General features: G+C 36.6%; 1 protein-coding gene across 1 annotated transcript in view; it reads right to left on the bottom strand.

The window, feature by feature from the left end:
* Positions 1-19,358, bottom strand: part of COL24A1 (collagen type XXIV alpha 1 chain) — a 400,658-nt gene that overhangs the window by 340,312 nt on the left and 40,988 nt on the right. The window contains exon 7 of the mRNA XM_030823656.1: positions 1,287-1,340. Coding sequence (XP_030679516.1) covers positions 1,287-1,340 — 54 coding nt within the window. The remainder of the gene's footprint in view (positions 1-1,286; positions 1,341-19,358) is intronic.

Genomic DNA, 19,358 nt, shown 5'->3' with positions numbered 1-19,358 from the left:
ATCTAGGGGTTTTACTTAATATAGTCACCAAAACTGAGTGGGCCTCTAATTTCTAAATTTTAAGTGAAGAAATCAAATATATTATATTTATATATTTTAAAATATGGCACTTGTGTTTCTCATATTGCAGAATTTTGTCCTTGCAATAATTAAGACAGTAATGAAAATACTATGTTTATAATAATAATCTATTCCAAGTTATTTAGACTCAGTGAACTCAGTTCCACCACAATAATAAAATTACTAAAATTTTAGATTTAAAAAATGATGAGTATGTACTCCTAAAATATGTGTAACTATTGTATACCAGTAAAAAATTTAAAAACAAAATAAAATAATTTTTTGAGTATTTACTCTTTCATATAGTATCTGTAGAGTAATTATGTTTTTTTTTTAAGTTTACAATTGTTTTTGTAAGCCAATAAAAAGATCAGATTTCAAACTTTATGATAGTTTCTGTAGGCCAATAAGATCAGATCAATTTTGTAACCACCAAAATTGTTCAGGGATTTTTAAAGTTTGTGAATGTATACTACATAAACAAACACATCCCGTAATTATATTACATTTATAAAGTGCCTGTCTAAACAAAACTTCCCAGATGTCCTCCTAAGACTCCATTTGTATTTATCCTCACTAGAAAACAGTATCCTTCTCCCAATAAAGTTTTTGTAGTTATCTTTGCTTTAAAACTAGTTTTTACTAAAATATGTATATGTTTGTATTGGCAGCATTATGATGAAATGAAAAGCATACTGGATGAGAAGTCCAAAAATTTGGATATATCATCAACTCTGCCATTTACTGTCCATGTGATAAGTCAGTTAAAATCTATGAATTCTGTTTTCTCAATGGGAAAACAAGATAATGGTGACTGCTTCTCTCACAGAGATTACCATGGTACTTAACCATCATAAAGTATGTGAAACTATTCTAAAAATATGTAAATTGGCATTACAATTTATATATTATTGTGTGCATATGTATTAACAGCAAAATCTTTGCAGTTAGGACCACATCCTGTTGTAATTTTTACCCCATCCACCCCCTCATTGGCAGATAGTACAGTGGCAGGCCACAGTAGACCTTTAATAAAAGTAATGTTAAGACTTAAATCAATAAGTGAAACTGGTGATAAAATTTACTTAATTCTTCAAATAGTTCTTCCTTCATTAAAATCCAATAATTAATTCTCATGTTTTTTTTCCTGTCTGATACAGTAAAATCTGCATTTTAAAATGCTTGAAATATATTACCATAATTTCATTTCATGGTCAAATAATTACCTTTTGTCCGGGAACAGCTTGACCTGGGGAAAATCCTGGATCTCCTTTGGGGCCCTAAACAAAACAGTTATAAAATAGTTGGTGAAGCATAAGTTGCACATAATGTGTCATATATCTTCAGGTATTTATTACCAGATGTTATATACATTATATGGTGTTAAAATAATTTTACATTGAGATAGGCATTATTTCATTTTTTAATGTATATTTTTCTTAGCCTTATTTTTAAATGATGAGAAGATTCATAAAAATTCTCTAGACATAGTTGATTTCTTAATCTAATAAATTTAAAGTTATACTACTATTGAAACATTTTTCTTGAAGGACCTAGGTAAAGATTTATTATTTTTTCCATTTTTGTGACATATTGAGTTGTTATTCCTATTTTAGCATTGAAAGACTATTACTTTAGTAAAAGAAAACTGTTTATAATAATCCTTAAAATTCTAAGATATCATTCCAAGTTTAAATATTTTCCAAAATATTACAATGCACATGTATTACTTTTATTATTATGAAAAATGAACATAAAAAAGATACCTCTAATCCACAAAATTCTTTTTATTCTGTTATAAAATTAGATACGTTTCACAGTCTGGGGATCTTTATCTTTTACATTTCAAGATAAATATGACATTAGGTTTCAGCTAAAGCTTTTGGGTACAATATTAAAATATTTTTATGATGCATAGTAGCAAAGTCACTCTTTTTCAAACAATTTGTCATATCTCAAAATATAGGGGCCACAATGGAGATTCTTTTAAATTCAAATTCTGATTTTATTACCATTTTCAACTAAGAATAAATAGTTCTCCTTCCTAGATACTTCTAAATACTATTTTCACTGGGAAATAGTCATGTCTTTTTTACATATTCAGGGATGCTTTTAAATGACACTTAAGCTGACTGATGACAGATGGAATACCAAAAGAAAAGTCCTGCGTGTCCCCCAGTAAGTATTTTCATTTTACAAATTAGAAATGAACCCTTACTGGCAGAGTCCTGTATTCTATAGTCAAAGAAAAATTCTACGTGGTGTAAGGAAGGGGGGTCCAGTTTTAATCTTCTGCATATGGCTAGCCAGTTATCCCAGCACCACTTATTGAATAGGGAATCCTTTCCCCATTGCTCGCTTTTGTCAGGTTTTTCGAAGATCAGATAGTTGTAGGTGTGCAGTCTTATTTCTGTGTTCTCTATTCTATTCCACTGGTCTATGTGTCTGTGGATTAAAGACTTAAATGTAAAACCCAAAACTATAAAAACCACGGAAAACAACCTAGGCAATATGATTTAGTACATAGGCACAGGCAAAGATTTCATGATGAAGACACCAAAGGCAATCGCAAAAAAACAAAAATTGACAAATGGGATCTAATTAAACCAAAGAGCTTCTGCACAGAAAAAGAAACTATCAACAGTGTAAACAAACAACCTACAGAATGGGAGAACATTTTTGCAAACTATGCATCCAACAAAGGTCAAATACCCAGCATGTATAGGAACTTAAACAAATTTACAAGAAAAATACAAACAACCCCATTAAAAAGTGTGCGAGGGATATGAAAAGAAACTTTTCAAAAGAGGACATACATGCAGCCAACAAGCATATGAAAAAAATCTCAACATTACTGATCATTAGAGAAATGCAATTCAAAACCACAATGAGATACCATCTCACACCAGACAGAATGGCTGTTTTGAAAAAGTCAAAAAATAACAGATGCTGGTAATGTTGCAGAGAAAAAGAAATGCTTATACACTGCTGGTGGGAGTATAAATCAGTTCACCCATTGTGGAAGACAGTGTGGCTACTCCTCAAAGACCTAGAGACAGAAATACCATTCGACTCAGCAATCCCATTACTGGGTATATACCCAAAGGAATAGAAATCATTCTGTTATAAAGACAAATGCATGCATATGTTCATTGCAGAACTATTCACAATAGAAATGACATGAAATCAACCTAAATGCCCATCAATGATAGACTGGATAAAGAAAATGTGGTACTGTATATACACCATGGAATACTATGCAGCCATAAAAAAGAATGAGATCATGTCCTTTATAGGGACATGGATGGAGCTAGAAATCATTATCCTTAACATACACAGGAACAGAAAACCAAATACCACATATTCTCACTTATAAGTGAAAGCTAAATGATGAGAACACATGGACACAGAGAAGGGAACAACAGACATGGGGTGGGAGGTGGGAGAGGAAAAATAACTAATGGGAACTAGGCTCAATACCTGGGTGATGAAATAATCTGTACAAGAAACCCCTAATGACACAATGTTACTTATGTAACAAACTTGCACATGGACCCCTGAACTCAAAATTTGTTTTTTTCTATAAGGAAAGTTTGTCTTCTAGGTTGACCTCTTTTTTATCATAGCCATCACTGTTCGCTCCACTATTAAGGCTACAATTTTAGGTCATTGGTTATGAGGTTATGAAACCTAAGAAATGGCTTTGGTGATATCTTAATATTTAAAAACTTATCATCAAAAAACGTAATATACTTAGAATTTATAAAAGTAATTAGAGCTTATCTAGTAAAACATATTTTGTAGATAAAAGAAGCAATAAAGCCCAGAAGAGTTAATTGACTTGCTAAGGATTACTTAGGAAAATATTGGCAAACAAGGTCCATTTTCTTTCTTGTATCACAATGCCTATTAAAAATCTTATCTATTCGTTTTAATATATTTTAATCTTTTATTATAAAAGCTAACTAGTTGATTCAAGGCTATAATTTACAAAGATTTTTAAAATAAGAAATGATAGCCCTTGAAAAGTTTAAATATAATAAAACCCTTTGTGGCCAATGTTTTTATTATAAATATCATGTTTAAAATTCTTATGTTTAGATCCTGTTTGAATTTTCTATCATCTGTCAGCTTTCTTAATATCATCAAATAATTTAATGTTTAATCTCCACTTTAAAAATTGATAGAGTGGGCAAAAGTAATCAATTGAACAATAAAAATTAGATTTTAAAGGGTACTTTTTCTTAGTCACATGTTTTATACATCTGGGCAACACATCTGACACATATATGTCAAATTTCTCTTTGTTCTACACAAATATGATTGAGTTAATTGATCAACTCATTTTTTAGAATGGGAATTTCAAGTCAGTGTGGAGGAAATGCTCTTAACTTGGCTAGTTGTAGGCTGATCCTTCCTAATATAAAATGCATGCAGCGAAGACTATTGAATAATGCCAACTTTATCTAAAATGTCAAGGAAGCAGCGCATACTTCTCTGCATTGAAGGAGAAAACTCCAAAATTTCTTATTTTCTCCCTCATTTTGTATCAACTGTTGGACTCTTGACACACTTTTCATCTCACTTGATTAGTTTTTCAAATCCCCTTTGGAATTATATAAAATACTTATAAATTCATTAATTAATCATAACTGACTCTGAACCTCAGTACCGACTTCCACTTACTTCTGCATGACTTTTATTAAAGGAAATATATATCCTTTTGACCATGAGTAAGAGGAAAAAGAAATTGCTTATTCTTTGTTACTCAAAGTTCCAACTATCCCACTGATCTGCTAGAGTTTAAAATCATTTTTATCAGAGTAAGTCTTTTAGACCATTATTGAATCTCCAGAGGGCCCTCGGTCTAAGGAGGGAAACTCCCCAAGTAGTATAGGACCCATTAACATGTTAGAACAGATTTATCTTAGATTAGCATCTGCTCAATATAATTGAAAGAGCCTTGGGATTTGGAGTGAAAAAACCAAACAATTCATTTAATCTCTCAATTTGAGATTTCTCCTCTGTAAACTCAGATTAATAATAACGAACTTTAGGACCAAATTCTCTATGGATTATAAAGGTATTAGTAGTCAGTACTAAAATTAACAGGACTAAAAACAATTATTATTAAAATCACTTTTACAATTGTTGCCATCTTGGAAAGCAGATAACACAACTTTTGAGTGAATTATTAATGAAGCAGCAAAACTTTAATAGAGAATAATTTAGAATCTAAAAATTCAGAGTATGAATGAACTAAATTGTGAGAATATCACAAAGGAAACACTAAATGACATGACCTTGAGGTAGCACCATTTTGATATTCTTGACTTTGACATTACTAATAACCACATAAGCTTCATAATCTCAATTACACTCTCCAACCAACACTTCCTATCTTTAGCTCACTCTTCATAGGCCTCCACAACTTTAACATTTATTTGACTAACTGAAGCTGCTAATATGTGGATCCTACCACATTTTCATTGGTTCATCCCCCTTATGGCCTCGCTTTCCTCCTCAGCCTAAATACATGGGTCTAACATAGTCACTCCATTGCATACATAAATGACCCTACTTCCCCTTTCTCTCTCTGTCTTATAAGCTTACCTGGCAATTCTTAAATCTAAATTCTACCTATTCTGCACCTGCGTAACAGCTGAATGTGACTAAGAGAAAAAATTCATGTTGACAAACTTCACTTTAAATTCATAACTTCTTTCATTGGTTGGTCTTTTATTTAATGTGTCCAATAATTGCCTTAGTCAATTCACATTCCCATTTTTATAGATGATTATTTCATAACTCCTTCTCTTTCTTTCCTCTTAGCTGGTGATCTTGTTTTTAATTTTTATAAGTTCTCAGAACCAAATCCACTACCTCAACCTAACTCTGTTCTAAAATACTCTGCCTTCTCTCATTAAACAGCCAAATCCACCATTCTTTCACCAGGCCATCATTGACGCACTGTTGTCCCTGCATTATTTTAACTTTTACTTCTCTTCAGGATAATTTCTATATATCCAGGATAATTTCCATTACAGTAAACATACTTTAAGTTTTGTCATCTTAAAAACAGCTTTCCTTGAGCCCACATGTCTCCTTTCTGCTCCTTACGCTATTCCCTTTTAGAGTGAAACTCCTAAGTTGTTTCTGTTAGCTAGGAGACCTCCTCTCCTTTTGTTCTCTCTCAGACCTACTCTACACAGACTTTTTTGTCCCTACCACTATCCTACTTCACTTATCACTCTTTCTCAATCTTGTTGTTATTGTATTGTTGTTGTTCTCCTTCTTCTTTTTTCTTTCTTCGTCTTCTCCTTTTTCTCCTTCTCCTCCTCCTTCTTCTTCTCCTCATCCCCCCTCCTCCCCCTCCTCCTCCCCTCCTCCTCCCTCCTCCTCCCTCCTCCTCCTCCCTCCTCCTCCTCCCTCCTCCTCCTCCCTCGTCCTTCTCCTTATTCTTATTCCTCCTCCTCCTTCCCTTTTCCTCCTCCTCCTCCTCCTTCTTCTTCCTCTTCCTCTTCCTATTTATTAAACTCTGGAGTACCCCCCATAAGGCTTAGTCTTTGGACATTATCTGCATTCATCCCTAGATGATCTCATGACCTCTGTATCTTTAAATTCCACATATACACTGATGACTGTAAACTGTATTTCTAGCTATGGCATGTCCCCTGAACTCCAGATCCATATCCTATTTTTAAATCTCCACTTGGATGTTAAATAGTCATCTCAGTTGAATATGTCCAAGAAAGAGCTCTTGGAAATTCTGGTCCAGATAGTGACAGAGTAGCATGTATGGGATGAATCCGCCTGTAGATAATGATTACAAAGTCAGGATAAGATACATAAAACAAAATTATGTGAGTATACAGGAGAGCAACCAAAAACAGGATACACTGGAGGGGATTCAACCCTTGAAAGGGAGACCCATACTTTGTGTAATACATATTTATACAGCTTGTCTCCTGAGGATACTCCCCAGTCTGCATGGAGTGACTAGAATTAAAGCAGAAATAGACCTTTTGCCGACAGTGTCAGAGGTCAGAGTAAGGGGCTACCAGAATGACTGTAAATTGGGGAAGAAAATTAAAAGAAAGGAAAAAGAAGAAAGGAAGGAAAGAGAGAGAAGGAAGAGAAAGAAAGGAAAGGGGAGGGGAGCAGAGGAGAGGAAAGGAAAGGAGAGGAAGAAAAGAAAGGAGCTTCCCTCAAATGCTGGATATAGATTTTTCGATCCTTGGCTGACACTAACATGTGCGTGTATGAAGTAGACTCCAAAGAGCTCAACAGAAGCAGGTGGAAGGCTGAAAGAATTGAACATAAATATCAGTTGCTGGTCACCACAGGGGAGACAGTTTGGGGGTTTAGCTACATCCTTTTAGAAAAACATGGTAAATACTTTGGTAAACACCTTTCCATTGACATTCAGGAAGGGCCATGCTTTAGAAGTAAATATGACATCCTTGGACTGAGACTCACACCAAGAGCAAAACTGAAACAAATCTGTCCTTTAAAAAGTTACCAAGCCCATAAGTTTAAGGTGACTCTTTTGGTAAAAAGTTACCAAACCTTTAAGTTTAAGGTGATGAACCAGTTATTTAACTATCTACAGAACAAAAATGAACAGTCTTCAAAGGGTTTCAAAGGACGTAACATAATCTAACATCTCTTCAACGTATCATCCACAATATCCAGTATATACAAAATCTTATAGACATACAAAAAAAGGGGGAGGGGAGAATCTGACCTGAGGTTAACACCACCATTAACCAGCATAATCTAATTGACATTTATATAACACCACACCAAATAACTGCAAAATACACTGTCTTTTGAAGTATATGTAGAATGTTGACAAAAATAGGTCACATGTTGGGCCATAAAATGCCTTGGTAAATTTTAAAAGGTTAAATTCCACCAGTATGTGCTCTCTGATCAAAATGGAACTAAATTAGAAAAATAATAAAGAAAACAACATGCTTCTAAATAAGCAGGTCAAAAAAGAAATTATGTATTTCTGAGTGATAATGAAAATGCAACATATCCAATTTTGTGAGACGCAGTTAAATCAGTTTTTAAAGGAAACTTTATAACTTTAAATATTAGAAGAAAGGTTTATAATCAGTAGTTTAGCTTTCCACCTTAAGCTAGCAAATGAAGAACAAATTACATATAAAATAAGCAGAAGGAAGAAAATAATAAAGAGTTGAAAGCAATGAAATATAATGTAGTCCACAGAGAAAATTAACAAAGCCAAATGTTGACTCTTTAAAACGATTAATGAAAAGTTGTTATTTCCTACCAGGTGAAACCAAAACAAAACATACAAGGAAAACCCTGCAAACATGTTCTTTCTCATTATAGCAGATAGGAGCTCCCATAATAGCAGCTTTTCAACTGCTCAAGCCTTAGAATGATCTTTGGCTCTTCTCTTTCACACTATATATGTAATCTAACAGCAAATCATGTTGACTGTAATCCAAAGTGTATCTAGATTTTGACCACTTCTCACCGTCTCAACTGCTAATACCTTTATCCATGCCATCATCACAAATGGCATGGACTAGGGAAGACTAGCAGAGTAGACTCAACTGGTATCCCTGTTTCCACCTGTCTCCAACCCCAAACTATTCTCCACATGACAGCCAGAAGTATGCTAGAATATAACTGGATGATGTTATTTGCCTGCTTAGAACTCTTAAATGAATATTCAACACAATCAGAATAAAATCCAACCAAAATCTTTACCAATAGAATTGGCTCCTATTACCTCTCTGATAATATTCCTGACACTTAACCTCATTCAGCTATTCTTCAAAGATTGAATCACGGCCTTTGGATTTAGTAAACTGTTGTTTTTCAATGTTTTCATCAGGAATCCAAAGTAGTGATTTTTAATTCTAGAATTCTTTATTTAGTAGCTCTTTCTATAAAAAGAAACTTCCATTTATCAACTTTTTTGTTATCCTGAAGTTCATTTCTGTAAGGAAGGGAGGCAATTTTTAAAAGTTTGCTTCTTTCCTTTTATTTTTCTTCTATTTACCATTTTTAAAAATAATGATATGGTATAATAAAATATATATATTTGGTTTTTGTCCCCAGTTCCTGGCATAGAGCTCCTAAACTCCTTGAAATTTCCTGAGTGATAGGGGTGTCTTTTGTTAGTCATAACAAACGCCTTCTGACCACACCGGAGTTTATGCTAATAAGATGACACAGGCTGGGATCCCTAAATAGCTTTCAGCATTGGGGTCTGGTCACCACAAAGACACACAAATGATTAGAGAATGGGAACTTTCAACCCTACTTTCCCCTACTCCCTCTGCCAGGGAGGGGAGAGAGGGGCTGGAAATTGGGTTATAAAAACTCTTGAACAAGATTTGAAGAGCTTCTGTTGGTGAACACATCGATTTCCTGGGAAGGTGGTATGGCGGGATAGAGCATAAAAGCTCCACACTCCCCATCCCCAATTCTTTGCCTTATGTCTCTCTTTCATTAGGCTGTTCCTGAGCTGTATCCTTTACAATAAATGAGTAAAAGTAAGTAAAGTGTTTTCCTAAGTTCTGTAAACCATTCTAGTAAAATATTGAATCTGAGAGGATGGGTCATGGGAACCCCTGAGCTCGTAGTTTGCCCAAGCAGAAGTGTGCATCGTGGTCTGGGCATCTCATTTTTGGCTGGCATCTGAAGTGTGGGAAGTCTTGTAGGACTCAGTCTTAAAAACTGTGGAGGTGATGCTAACTCTGGTAAGCTGTTGTCAGAACTGAATTGAATTGTTGGATATCCAACTGGTGTCAGAGGATCTGAGGATCTTACAGATATAATTACCTAGCATCATCAAAAGATGATCGATGACTTTGCTGAAGTTGTGTATCAGCTTAAGGAGCTTTGGGTCCAAGACTCTGGGGTTTTCTAGGTATAGAATCATATTGTCTGCAAACAAGGATAGTTTGACTTCCTTTCTTCCTATTTGGGTGGCCTTTATTTCTTTCTCTTGCCTATTTTGCCCTGGCCAGGACTTCCAATACTATGTTGAATAGAAGTGGTGAGAGAGGGCATCCTTCTTATGCTGGTTTTCAAGGGTAATGCTTCCAGCTTTTGCCCATCCAGTATAATGTTGGCTGTGCATTTGTCATATATGGTTCTTATTATTTTGAGGTATGTTTCTTCAATGCCAGGTTTATTGAGAGTTTTTAACATGAAGGGGTGTTGAATTTTATCAGAAGCCTTTTCTGCATCTATTGAGATAATCATGTGGTTTTTGTCTTTAGTTCTGTTTATGTGATGAATCACATTTGATTTGCATATGTTGAAACAACCTTGCATGGCAGAGATAAAGTCTGCTTGATCATAGTAGATAAGCTTTCCGATGTGCTGCTGGATTCAGTTTGCCAGTATTTTGTTGAGAATTTTTGCATCAATGTTCATCAAGGATGTTAGCATACAGTTTTCTTTTCTTGTACCTCTGCCAGGTTTTAGTATCAGGATGATGCTGGCCTCATTTAATGAGTTAGAAAGGAGTCCCTCCTCCTCAAATTTTTGGAATAGTTTCAGTAGGAATGGTACCAGCTCTTTTTTGTACATCTAGTAGAATTTGACTATGAATCTATCTGGTCCTGGGCTTTTTTTTCAGTTGGTAGGCTATTTATTACTGATTCAATTTTGGTGCTCATTTTTGGTCTGTTCAGGAAAGCAATTTCTTCCGGGTTCATTCTTGGGAAGGTGTGTGTGTCCAGGAACTTACCATTTCTTCTAAATTTTCCAGTTTTTGTGCATAGAGGTGTTTATAATATTCTCTGATGGTTACTTGTATTTCTGTGAGGTCGGTGGTAATATCCCCTTTGTTGTTTCTCATTGTGTTTATATGAATCTTTTTTCTTTTTTGTTAGTCTAGCTAGCAGTCTATTTATTTTACTAATTTTTTCAAAAAAAAAAACTGTTCTAGGATTTGTTGATCTTTGAATGATTTTGCATGTCTCAGTCTCCTTCAGTTCAGCTCTGATTTTGGTTATTTCTTGTCTTCTGCTAAATTTGAGGTTAGTTTTCTCTTGGTTATCCAATTCTTTTAGTTGTGATGTTAGGTTGTTAAATTGAGATATTTCTTTTTGATATGGGTGTTTAGTGCAATAAATTTCCCCTTAATACTGCCTTAGCTGTGTCCTAGAGATTCTGATATTTGTACCTTTGTTCTCATTAGTTTCAAAGAACTTCTTGACTCCTGCCTTAATTTCATTATTTACCCAAAAGCTGTGCAGGAGCAGGTTATTTAATTTCAATGTAATTGTATGGTTTTGGGCAATTTTCTTAGCCTTGATTTCTAATTTTATTTTGCTGTAGTCCAAGAGAGTGGTTGGTATCAATTCAATTCTTTTGCATTTGCTGAGGATTGTTTTATATCTGATTGTTAGGTCATTGTTAGAGTATGTGCCATGTGGTGATGAGAAGAATGTATATTCTGTTGTTTTGGGTGGTGAGTTCTGTAGATGTCCATCAGGTCCATTTGATCCAGTGCTGAGTTCAGGTCCTGAATATCTTTGTTAATTTGCTGCCTCAGTGATGTGTCTAATACTGTCAGTGGGGTATTAAAGTATCCCACTATTATTGCATGGGAATCTAAATCTTTTTGAATGTCTCTAAGAACTTGCTTTATGAATCTGGTTGCTCCTGTGTTGGGATGCATATATATTTAGAATAGTTAGGTCTTCTTGTTGAATTGAACCTTTTACCATTATATAATGCCCTTCTTTGTCTTTTTTGATATTTGCTGGCTTAAAGTCTGTTTTGTCCAAAATTAGGATTGCAACCCATGCTTTTTTTCTGTTTTCCATTTGCTTGATAGATTTTTCTTTATCTCTTTATTTTGAGCCTATGTGTGTTACTGCATGTAAGATGAATCTCTTAAAGACAGCCTACCATTGAGTTCTGGTTCTTTAGCCTGCCACTCAGTTCCTTTTCATTGAGGCATTTAGCCTGTTTACATTCAAGATTAGTATTGATATGTGTGGATTTGATACCGTCTTCATGATGTTAGCTGGTTTTTATGCAGACTTGTTTGTGTAGTTGTTTTAAAGTGTCACTGGCCTGTGTATATAAGTGTGTTTTTGTAGTGGCTGGTAACGGCCCTTCCTTTCCATATTTAGTGTTTCCTTCAGGAGCTCTTGTAAGGTAGGTCTGATGGTAATTAACTCCCTCAGCATTTGCTTGTCTGAAAAGGATCTTATTTCTCCCTTGCTTACAAAGCTTAGTTTGGCTGGATATGAAATTCTTGGTTGGAATTCCTTTTCTTTAAGAATGTTGAATATTGGCCCCCAGCCTCTTCTGGCATCTATGGTTTCTGCTGAAAGGTCTGCTGTTAGTCTGATAGGCTTCCCTTTCTGGGTGACCTGACCTTTCTCTCTAACTGTCTTTAACATTTTTCCTTTCATTTCAACCTTGGAGAATCTGACGATTATGTGTCTTGGGGATGATCTTCTTGTGAAGTATCTTATTTACCCAAAAGCTGTGCAGGAGCAGGTTATTTAATTTCAATGTAATTGTATGGTTTTGGGCAATTTTCTTAGCCTTGATTTCTAATTTTATTTTGCTGTAGTCCAAGAGAGTGGTTGGTATCAATTCAATTCTTTTGCATTTGCTGAGGATTGTTTTATATCTGATTGTTAGGTCATTGTTAGAGTATGTGCCATGTGGTGATGAGAAGGGTTCTCTGTATTTCCTAAATTTGAATGTTGGCCTCTCTAGCTAGGTTAGGGAAGTTCTCATGGATGATATCCTGAAATATGTTTTTCAAGTGGTTTCCATTCTCCCTATCTCTTTCAGCAACACCAATGAGTCATAGATTTGGTCTCTTTACATAATCCCATATTTCTCAGGGGTTTCGTTCATTCCTTTCCATTCTTTTTTCTCATCCTTGTCTGACTGTCTTATTTCAGAAAACCAATCTTCAAGCTCTGAGATCTTTCTTCAGCTTGGTCTGTTTTAACACATGTGATTGTATTATGAAATTCTTATGTGTTTTTTTCAGCTCTATCAGATCAGTTACATTCTTTTCTATACTGGCTGTTTTGCCTGTCAGCTCCTGTATCGTTTCATTGTGATTCTTAGCTTCCTTGGATTGGGTTTCAGCTTACTGCTGCATCTCAATGATCTTTGTTCCTGTTCATATTCTGAATTCTATTTCTGTCATTTCAGCCATCTCAACCCAGCTCAGAACCCTTGCTGCAGGGCTAATGCAGTCATTTGGAGGAAAGAAGGCACTCTGGCTTTTTAAGTTGTCAGAGTTCTTGTACTGGTTCTTTCTCATCTTTGTGGGCTGATGTTATTTCAGTCTTTGAAATCACTGTCCTTTGAATGGTTTATTTGTCTTTTATCCTATTTGATGAACTTGAGGGTTTTATTGTGGTATAAGGCTGGCTCAGTCAACTGGCCTCATTTCTGGCAGATTTTAAGGGGCCAAGGCTCAACTTACAACTCCTGGACTACATGCTCTAACACTGAGGGACTGATATTGGGCCTTGACTTTGTTCTCTGGCCTTTCAAGGTTAGGAACCCACTGCAATGGGAGGAGCTAAGTTCCTGGACCATTGATCACAGCATTCCAATGGGTAGTGCCAGCCAAAGTGTTTCATAGGGTGGTAGCAGTGAGATCTGTCCTTCTTTGCACATGCCAGCAGCAGTGGCAGAGTGGCAGGATGCTGGTGGGTGCTGAGGTACCAGCCTCCATGCAGGTATTTACAGCAGTGGCAGAGGTAGCATGACTCAGGAAGGTGGGGGGTCACACTGGTGGTGGTGTTAGCACAGGGGCGAGGCACTGGCAGGTGCAGGACTGTGTGTGCCCTCTGTACATGTTCACACAGGTGGAGGTGGCTGCTCAGGGTGGGAGAGGGTCCACTGTCCTTCATGCCTAGTTTCACTCCAGTGGCAGTGTTGGCACAGGGGTGGGGTGCTGGCAGGGGCAGGGCTGGAAGGCTCTGTACCTACCAGGGCTCCAACTGCAATGGCGGTATGGCAGAGGGAGGGGAGGTGGAGTGCACACACCCCAGCAGCAGTGCCATGGCAGGGTTCACACGCAAAACCGGTGGAACAAGGAAGGCAAGATCTGCCTGCACACACATGCGTTGGCAAAGCAATACAGGGAGCGGCCATGGAGCCTGGGGATGCTGCAGTGAGGGAAGGAACAGGTCAGCTGTTGCGTGTCCAGAGGGCCGCTCTGCTGGTCAGGCACAGTCCAACAGTGCAGGAGTTATGATGCGGGCCCCCAGGGCCCCAGCCTGGCTGCATCTGTTTGCAGTCCAGCATTGGGTGCCCTGGGAAAGGCCAGCAGATCAAGGAAAGCTCAGATTAGACTGGCCCCATGTAATAGGGAAGACCACCCTGCAGAGTTGACATCTGGGCTAAAGTTCCCCTAGGGGAACAGTCTCCTATGGGAGCAAGTGCAGCCTAGGGGGATTGGCATTCCTGGCCATGTTCCACCACATACGCTCCTGCAAAAAACCCTTTGGACTCCACACTGGCTGGAGTGCTGCCCCTACTACTTATCTAAGCCGCTCTCCCTGCCAATCAAGTGGCTGTGGTGGTTGAGGGGTCTCCTCCTGCTGGGATTCCAGAGGCCTATGATGAAAGCGGGTTGTTCCTTGCCAGTTCAACTCACCTGTTCCCCAGGAGTCGTTGGGGTCCATGAATGAGTCCTGATGTGAAGTAGCCCCTGTGCAGAGTTCCCAGCTTCCTCCCTCTTCGGCCCAGCTTCTGTGTCTTCCCTCTGTCCACTCTCAGTGCCCTTTCTCTACAGATCTGTTAGGAGTGTGCCAGTCGTCCCGATCTTCAGTGGCAGCTGTTCCACCTGGCTGTGTCTAATCAGTCATCTTGCCCAGCTCCCATATCATTTTTTATATTTTCATAATGTTGGACTTACTATTTTTTATGGCAATCTGACCCACTACAAAATTCTTATTGTGGATAAGCATCTATACTTAAGATATTTATTTAATTCATATGGAAGGAAAAATCGTACTTCTAGTTCAGATAAATACACGATGGAGACATAGGAGAAGACAGTCATAACCAGGGATAGAACATAGCACTAAGATACTACTCTTTGGTGTTCAATACTTAATATATATACTAATATATTAAATATTATTAATGAAACATTGTTACTGTGGGTTATTAAGGCTAGATGTTTTCATTTAACTGGATTAAATTTGAAGGAACTATTGGCCCTGACTAAATTAATATGACATGAATGTTTGTAGGAAGGTTTTAGGCTTCCTCCAAGAAGCCTTTTTTTTGGAAAAGGACTATCTTGACCACACATTGCCTGGACTGGAATTGTAAGCACATGGTAGGCTGAAGATATAGACTCTATGTGCATTCATTACTCATGTTCAAAGATCTATAGCATAATTTTACGTGTTTAATTAATAGCAATGAACATTTCCATCACGCTGCAAATAAATAGAAATACAGTTCATTTAATAGATAAATATGAAAAATAATAGACCCAGGTGGCATTTGATAACAAGAAAAAAGCCATTCTCTCTGGCAAACAGGAAATGGAATTTACTTTCTTATTTTTTTTAAGAAGAACATTATTTCTACCATCAGTCTCCTGATTTCAGCCAATAATTTCAGCTAACGATCCCCATAGTCTTTCTCTATTTTAAATCATGTTAGTTTTACATGCTGAGAAAAATTGCTGCACATCCACTAAATTTGTGTGTGGCACTTTATATTTCTATTGTTTAACAATTTAACAACACAGTCCTCAGGGATTAGGAATCAGTTTCACTCTTCATAGAATTTCTATATTACTATCATTATCCACAGGATAACCTGGAACCTTGGAATATAGCTACTTTGTTACTATTACTAAATAAATTCATAAAGTCTTTAAGTTAGGTAACCCCACCACTATCCTGCCTTCTTAAGGTGGTATTTTATAAAAGAATTCCTAATTGTGTTGGGAGAGACAACCTAGTGTAAGAAAAAGACTAAGACATTTCCAATTTTGTCTCCCCCTCTACCACTTACAAACAGTGTCACCTTGGTTAAGTGCTTACTGCTCTCAAGTGTTTTCTTCCGTGCAAACCAGAAGGTAATAAAGCCTGCTCTCATAGTACTTATGATTGGGATAAAACTAAATAGATGTCATACATAAAATAAGTGGCAGATATTAGATAAAAGAGGATTATAAAGTATAAAGTTTGAATGTTCTATTAATTCTGATTATTCTAGAAATGCATGTTAAGTACCTAAGAAAATGGGTTTCACAAAATCAAACACTACAAGCTTTATATGATACATTTGTGACACAGTGGTAATTAATTAATTAATTTATTTATTTATTTTTAGATGGAGTCTGCTCTGTAGCCCAGGCTGGAGTGCAGTGGCACAATCTTGGCTTACTGCAAGCTCTGCCTCCCGGGTTCATGCCATTCTCCTGCGTCAGCCTCCCGAGTAGCTGAGACGACAGGCGCCCGCCACCACGCCCAGCTAGTTTTTTTGTATTTTTAGTAGAGACGGGGTTTCACTGTGTTAGCCAGGATGGTCTCGATCTCCTGACCTCATGATCTACCCACCTCAGCCTCCCAAAGTGGTAATTTTTAATACTTATCACAAATCTACTATCTTCCACAAATATATGCAGTTAAATCATGGTCAGTTTTGGCTAGTTTGGACACAGTTGTCAAATTCTCAAAATAAATATGAATTAAAGACTACTGTTCAGGTTTATATGACTAAATCCCCAATAGGCCTAAGTTTTTGCAAAATAAATGGAAGTTTTTAAACCCCTCATATGTGGGTTCATAAAATATCTTATTGGTGAATAGTTATAGTCAAAATTAAGTCCATCCTACTAAATTTAATATTAAAGAAGACTCTTGAGATTACATTTTCTTCTCTGCTAGGTCATTTTACCACAGACATATATTAATACTAAACAGTATTTAAAAACACTGTTTTTAATATTTTTAAAATTTATTTTTGATACATATTTTCTGGGTACATGTGATAAATAATTTGATACATTCTTATAATCAAATCAGGGTAATTGGGCTGGATCTCTATTACAATGTGTTTAATCTTGGAACAGAGATAATTTTAGTTTGATATGAAGTTCTTCATTTCCTCAAATATTTTCTTCTAAATATTTATACACATTGTAATAAGTCAATGAAATAAAATACTTTCCACCATCTCTAGCTTTATCTCTCCTCACCCTATTTTCCACATTTTTTTCTTTGTATTTGCTTCTATTCTGAAACAGCAACAGTGCTTATTAAGAAAGGACTCTCGGGCTGGTCGTGGTGGCTCATACCTGTACTCCCAGCACTTTGGGAGGTCGAGGCAGGCGGATCACCTGAGGTCAGGAAGTCGAGACCAGCCTGAAGAAAATGAAGAAACCCCATCTCTACTAAAAAAAAAAAAAATTTTTTTTTTAAATTAGCCAGGCATGGTGGCACATGCATGTAACCCCAGCTACTCAGGAGGCTGTGGCAGGAGAATCGCTTGAACCCAGGAAGTGGAGGTTGCAGTGAGCAGAGATCACACCATTGTACTCCAGCCTGGGCAACAAGAGCAAAATTCCGCCTCAAAAAAAAAAAAAAAAAAAAAAAAAGGATTCTCTAAAGGGAGCGTAAACTGGTACTTGCCACTGCAGATTGAGAGTTAAATTACAAGAGCCTAACTGTTCGCTACTGGCTGAAGTATTAGGCTGGTGCAAAAGTAATTGTGGTTTCTACCTTTTTAATGGGCAAAAACCGGAACTACTTTTGCACCAACCTAGAAGGGGGAGAAGAATAAAAGCCATGTGGAAATTCTGTCTCCCTGGGTCTTGTGGAGAGGAGGCAATTAGCAGGAAATAAACCCACTATAAATTCAGCCCTGTGGAGAAATATAATCTGAGCCCTTACAGCTACTTTAACCTTACTAGACTAATTATAAATTCCCCAAATGAAACTCGAAGGGCTATGAAACCACAAACTCAAAAACCAATTCCTATTTCTTTAGAAGCCATCTATCTTCTTCCCTATTACTTATCCAGACTTGATTTTAAAGAGTCGCTTTTCCTCTCTGAGGCACTTCTATTGAACTCAAAAAAATTTTCAACACAGGTGAGAAATTTTAGGAAATTTAATTTGAATTATCCTTGTTATATGCTATTATTACCTATTAATAATAATGATACCAATTATGGCATTGTAGCACCATGTTAAGAGCTTTACTCACATTAATGTATTTAGCCATCACTATAGCACTATGAGCAGGTAGCATGATTCTCCCCATTTTACAGAAAAGGAAAGAAGCTTAATGAGCCTAAGCAAGCAATTTGCTTTTAGCCATTCAAATTGAAAGAGTTAAGACTTGAACCCACATCTGTCAGACTCCAAAACTTCTATTCTTAACCCCAATCTATATGATTTCATGTTTACTTCTGAATGTGATCACTGATAAGCAGAGGGATGAGACCCTCAAAGATTCATGAAGTTACTGGCAACCAAGATCCTAATACTTATCTAATCTGTTTCCCAACCTCTGTCATCACTCATATGCACACTGTTTTCTTTTCTTCTCTTCTTAATGCAATAGACTGAATGTTTTTCCCTTCAAAATTTATATGTTGAAACCTAATCCTCAGTGTAATGATAGGTGGGGCTCGTATAAATGGGATTAGTGCCCTTATAAAAGAGACCCCAGAGACATAGCTAGTCCCTTCATTGTGTGATGACACATTGAGAAGTCTCTGCCTATGAACCAGAAAGCACGCCCTCAGTAGATACTAAATCTTCTGGTGCTCTAATCTTGGACTTCCCAGGCTCCAGAACTGTGTGAACTGTGAGAAATAAATTTCTGTTGCTTATAAACTACTCAGTTTATGGTATTTTGTTACAGCAGCCTGAAAAAACTAAGAAAATATATATTGGGAATGGGAATATTTTATTTTATATATTTTAAGGGAATTGGAATATTTTATTTTATATATATTTAATAAAAATATATACACAATGGAAATGGGAATATTTCATTTTAGTGGGAAAGTATGGGAATGGAGCTATCATTAAATATTTTATATTTAGTGATATCTCCATTCCCATACCTTCAAGGTAATCAACCTGTGTACCTGTATTCTTCCATACGTTTTCCTATGTTCTTACTATTTATCGCACTATTATCTATCATATTGAGAGGTGACAACATGCTAGCAGCCCTCACTTGCTCTTGGCGCCTCCTTGGCCTCGGCGTCCACTCTGGCCGTGCTTGAGGAGCCCTTCAGCCTGCCGCTGCACTGTGGAAGGCCGTCC

This window comes from Nomascus leucogenys, chromosome 12 (genome assembly GCF_006542625.1).
Source record: "Nomascus leucogenys isolate Asia chromosome 12, Asia_NLE_v1, whole genome shotgun sequence".
NCBI lineage: Eukaryota > Metazoa > Chordata > Mammalia > Primates > Hylobatidae > Nomascus > Nomascus leucogenys.
Note: the sequence above shows the minus strand (reverse complement) of the source record. Positions and strands in the feature narration are given on the sequence as shown.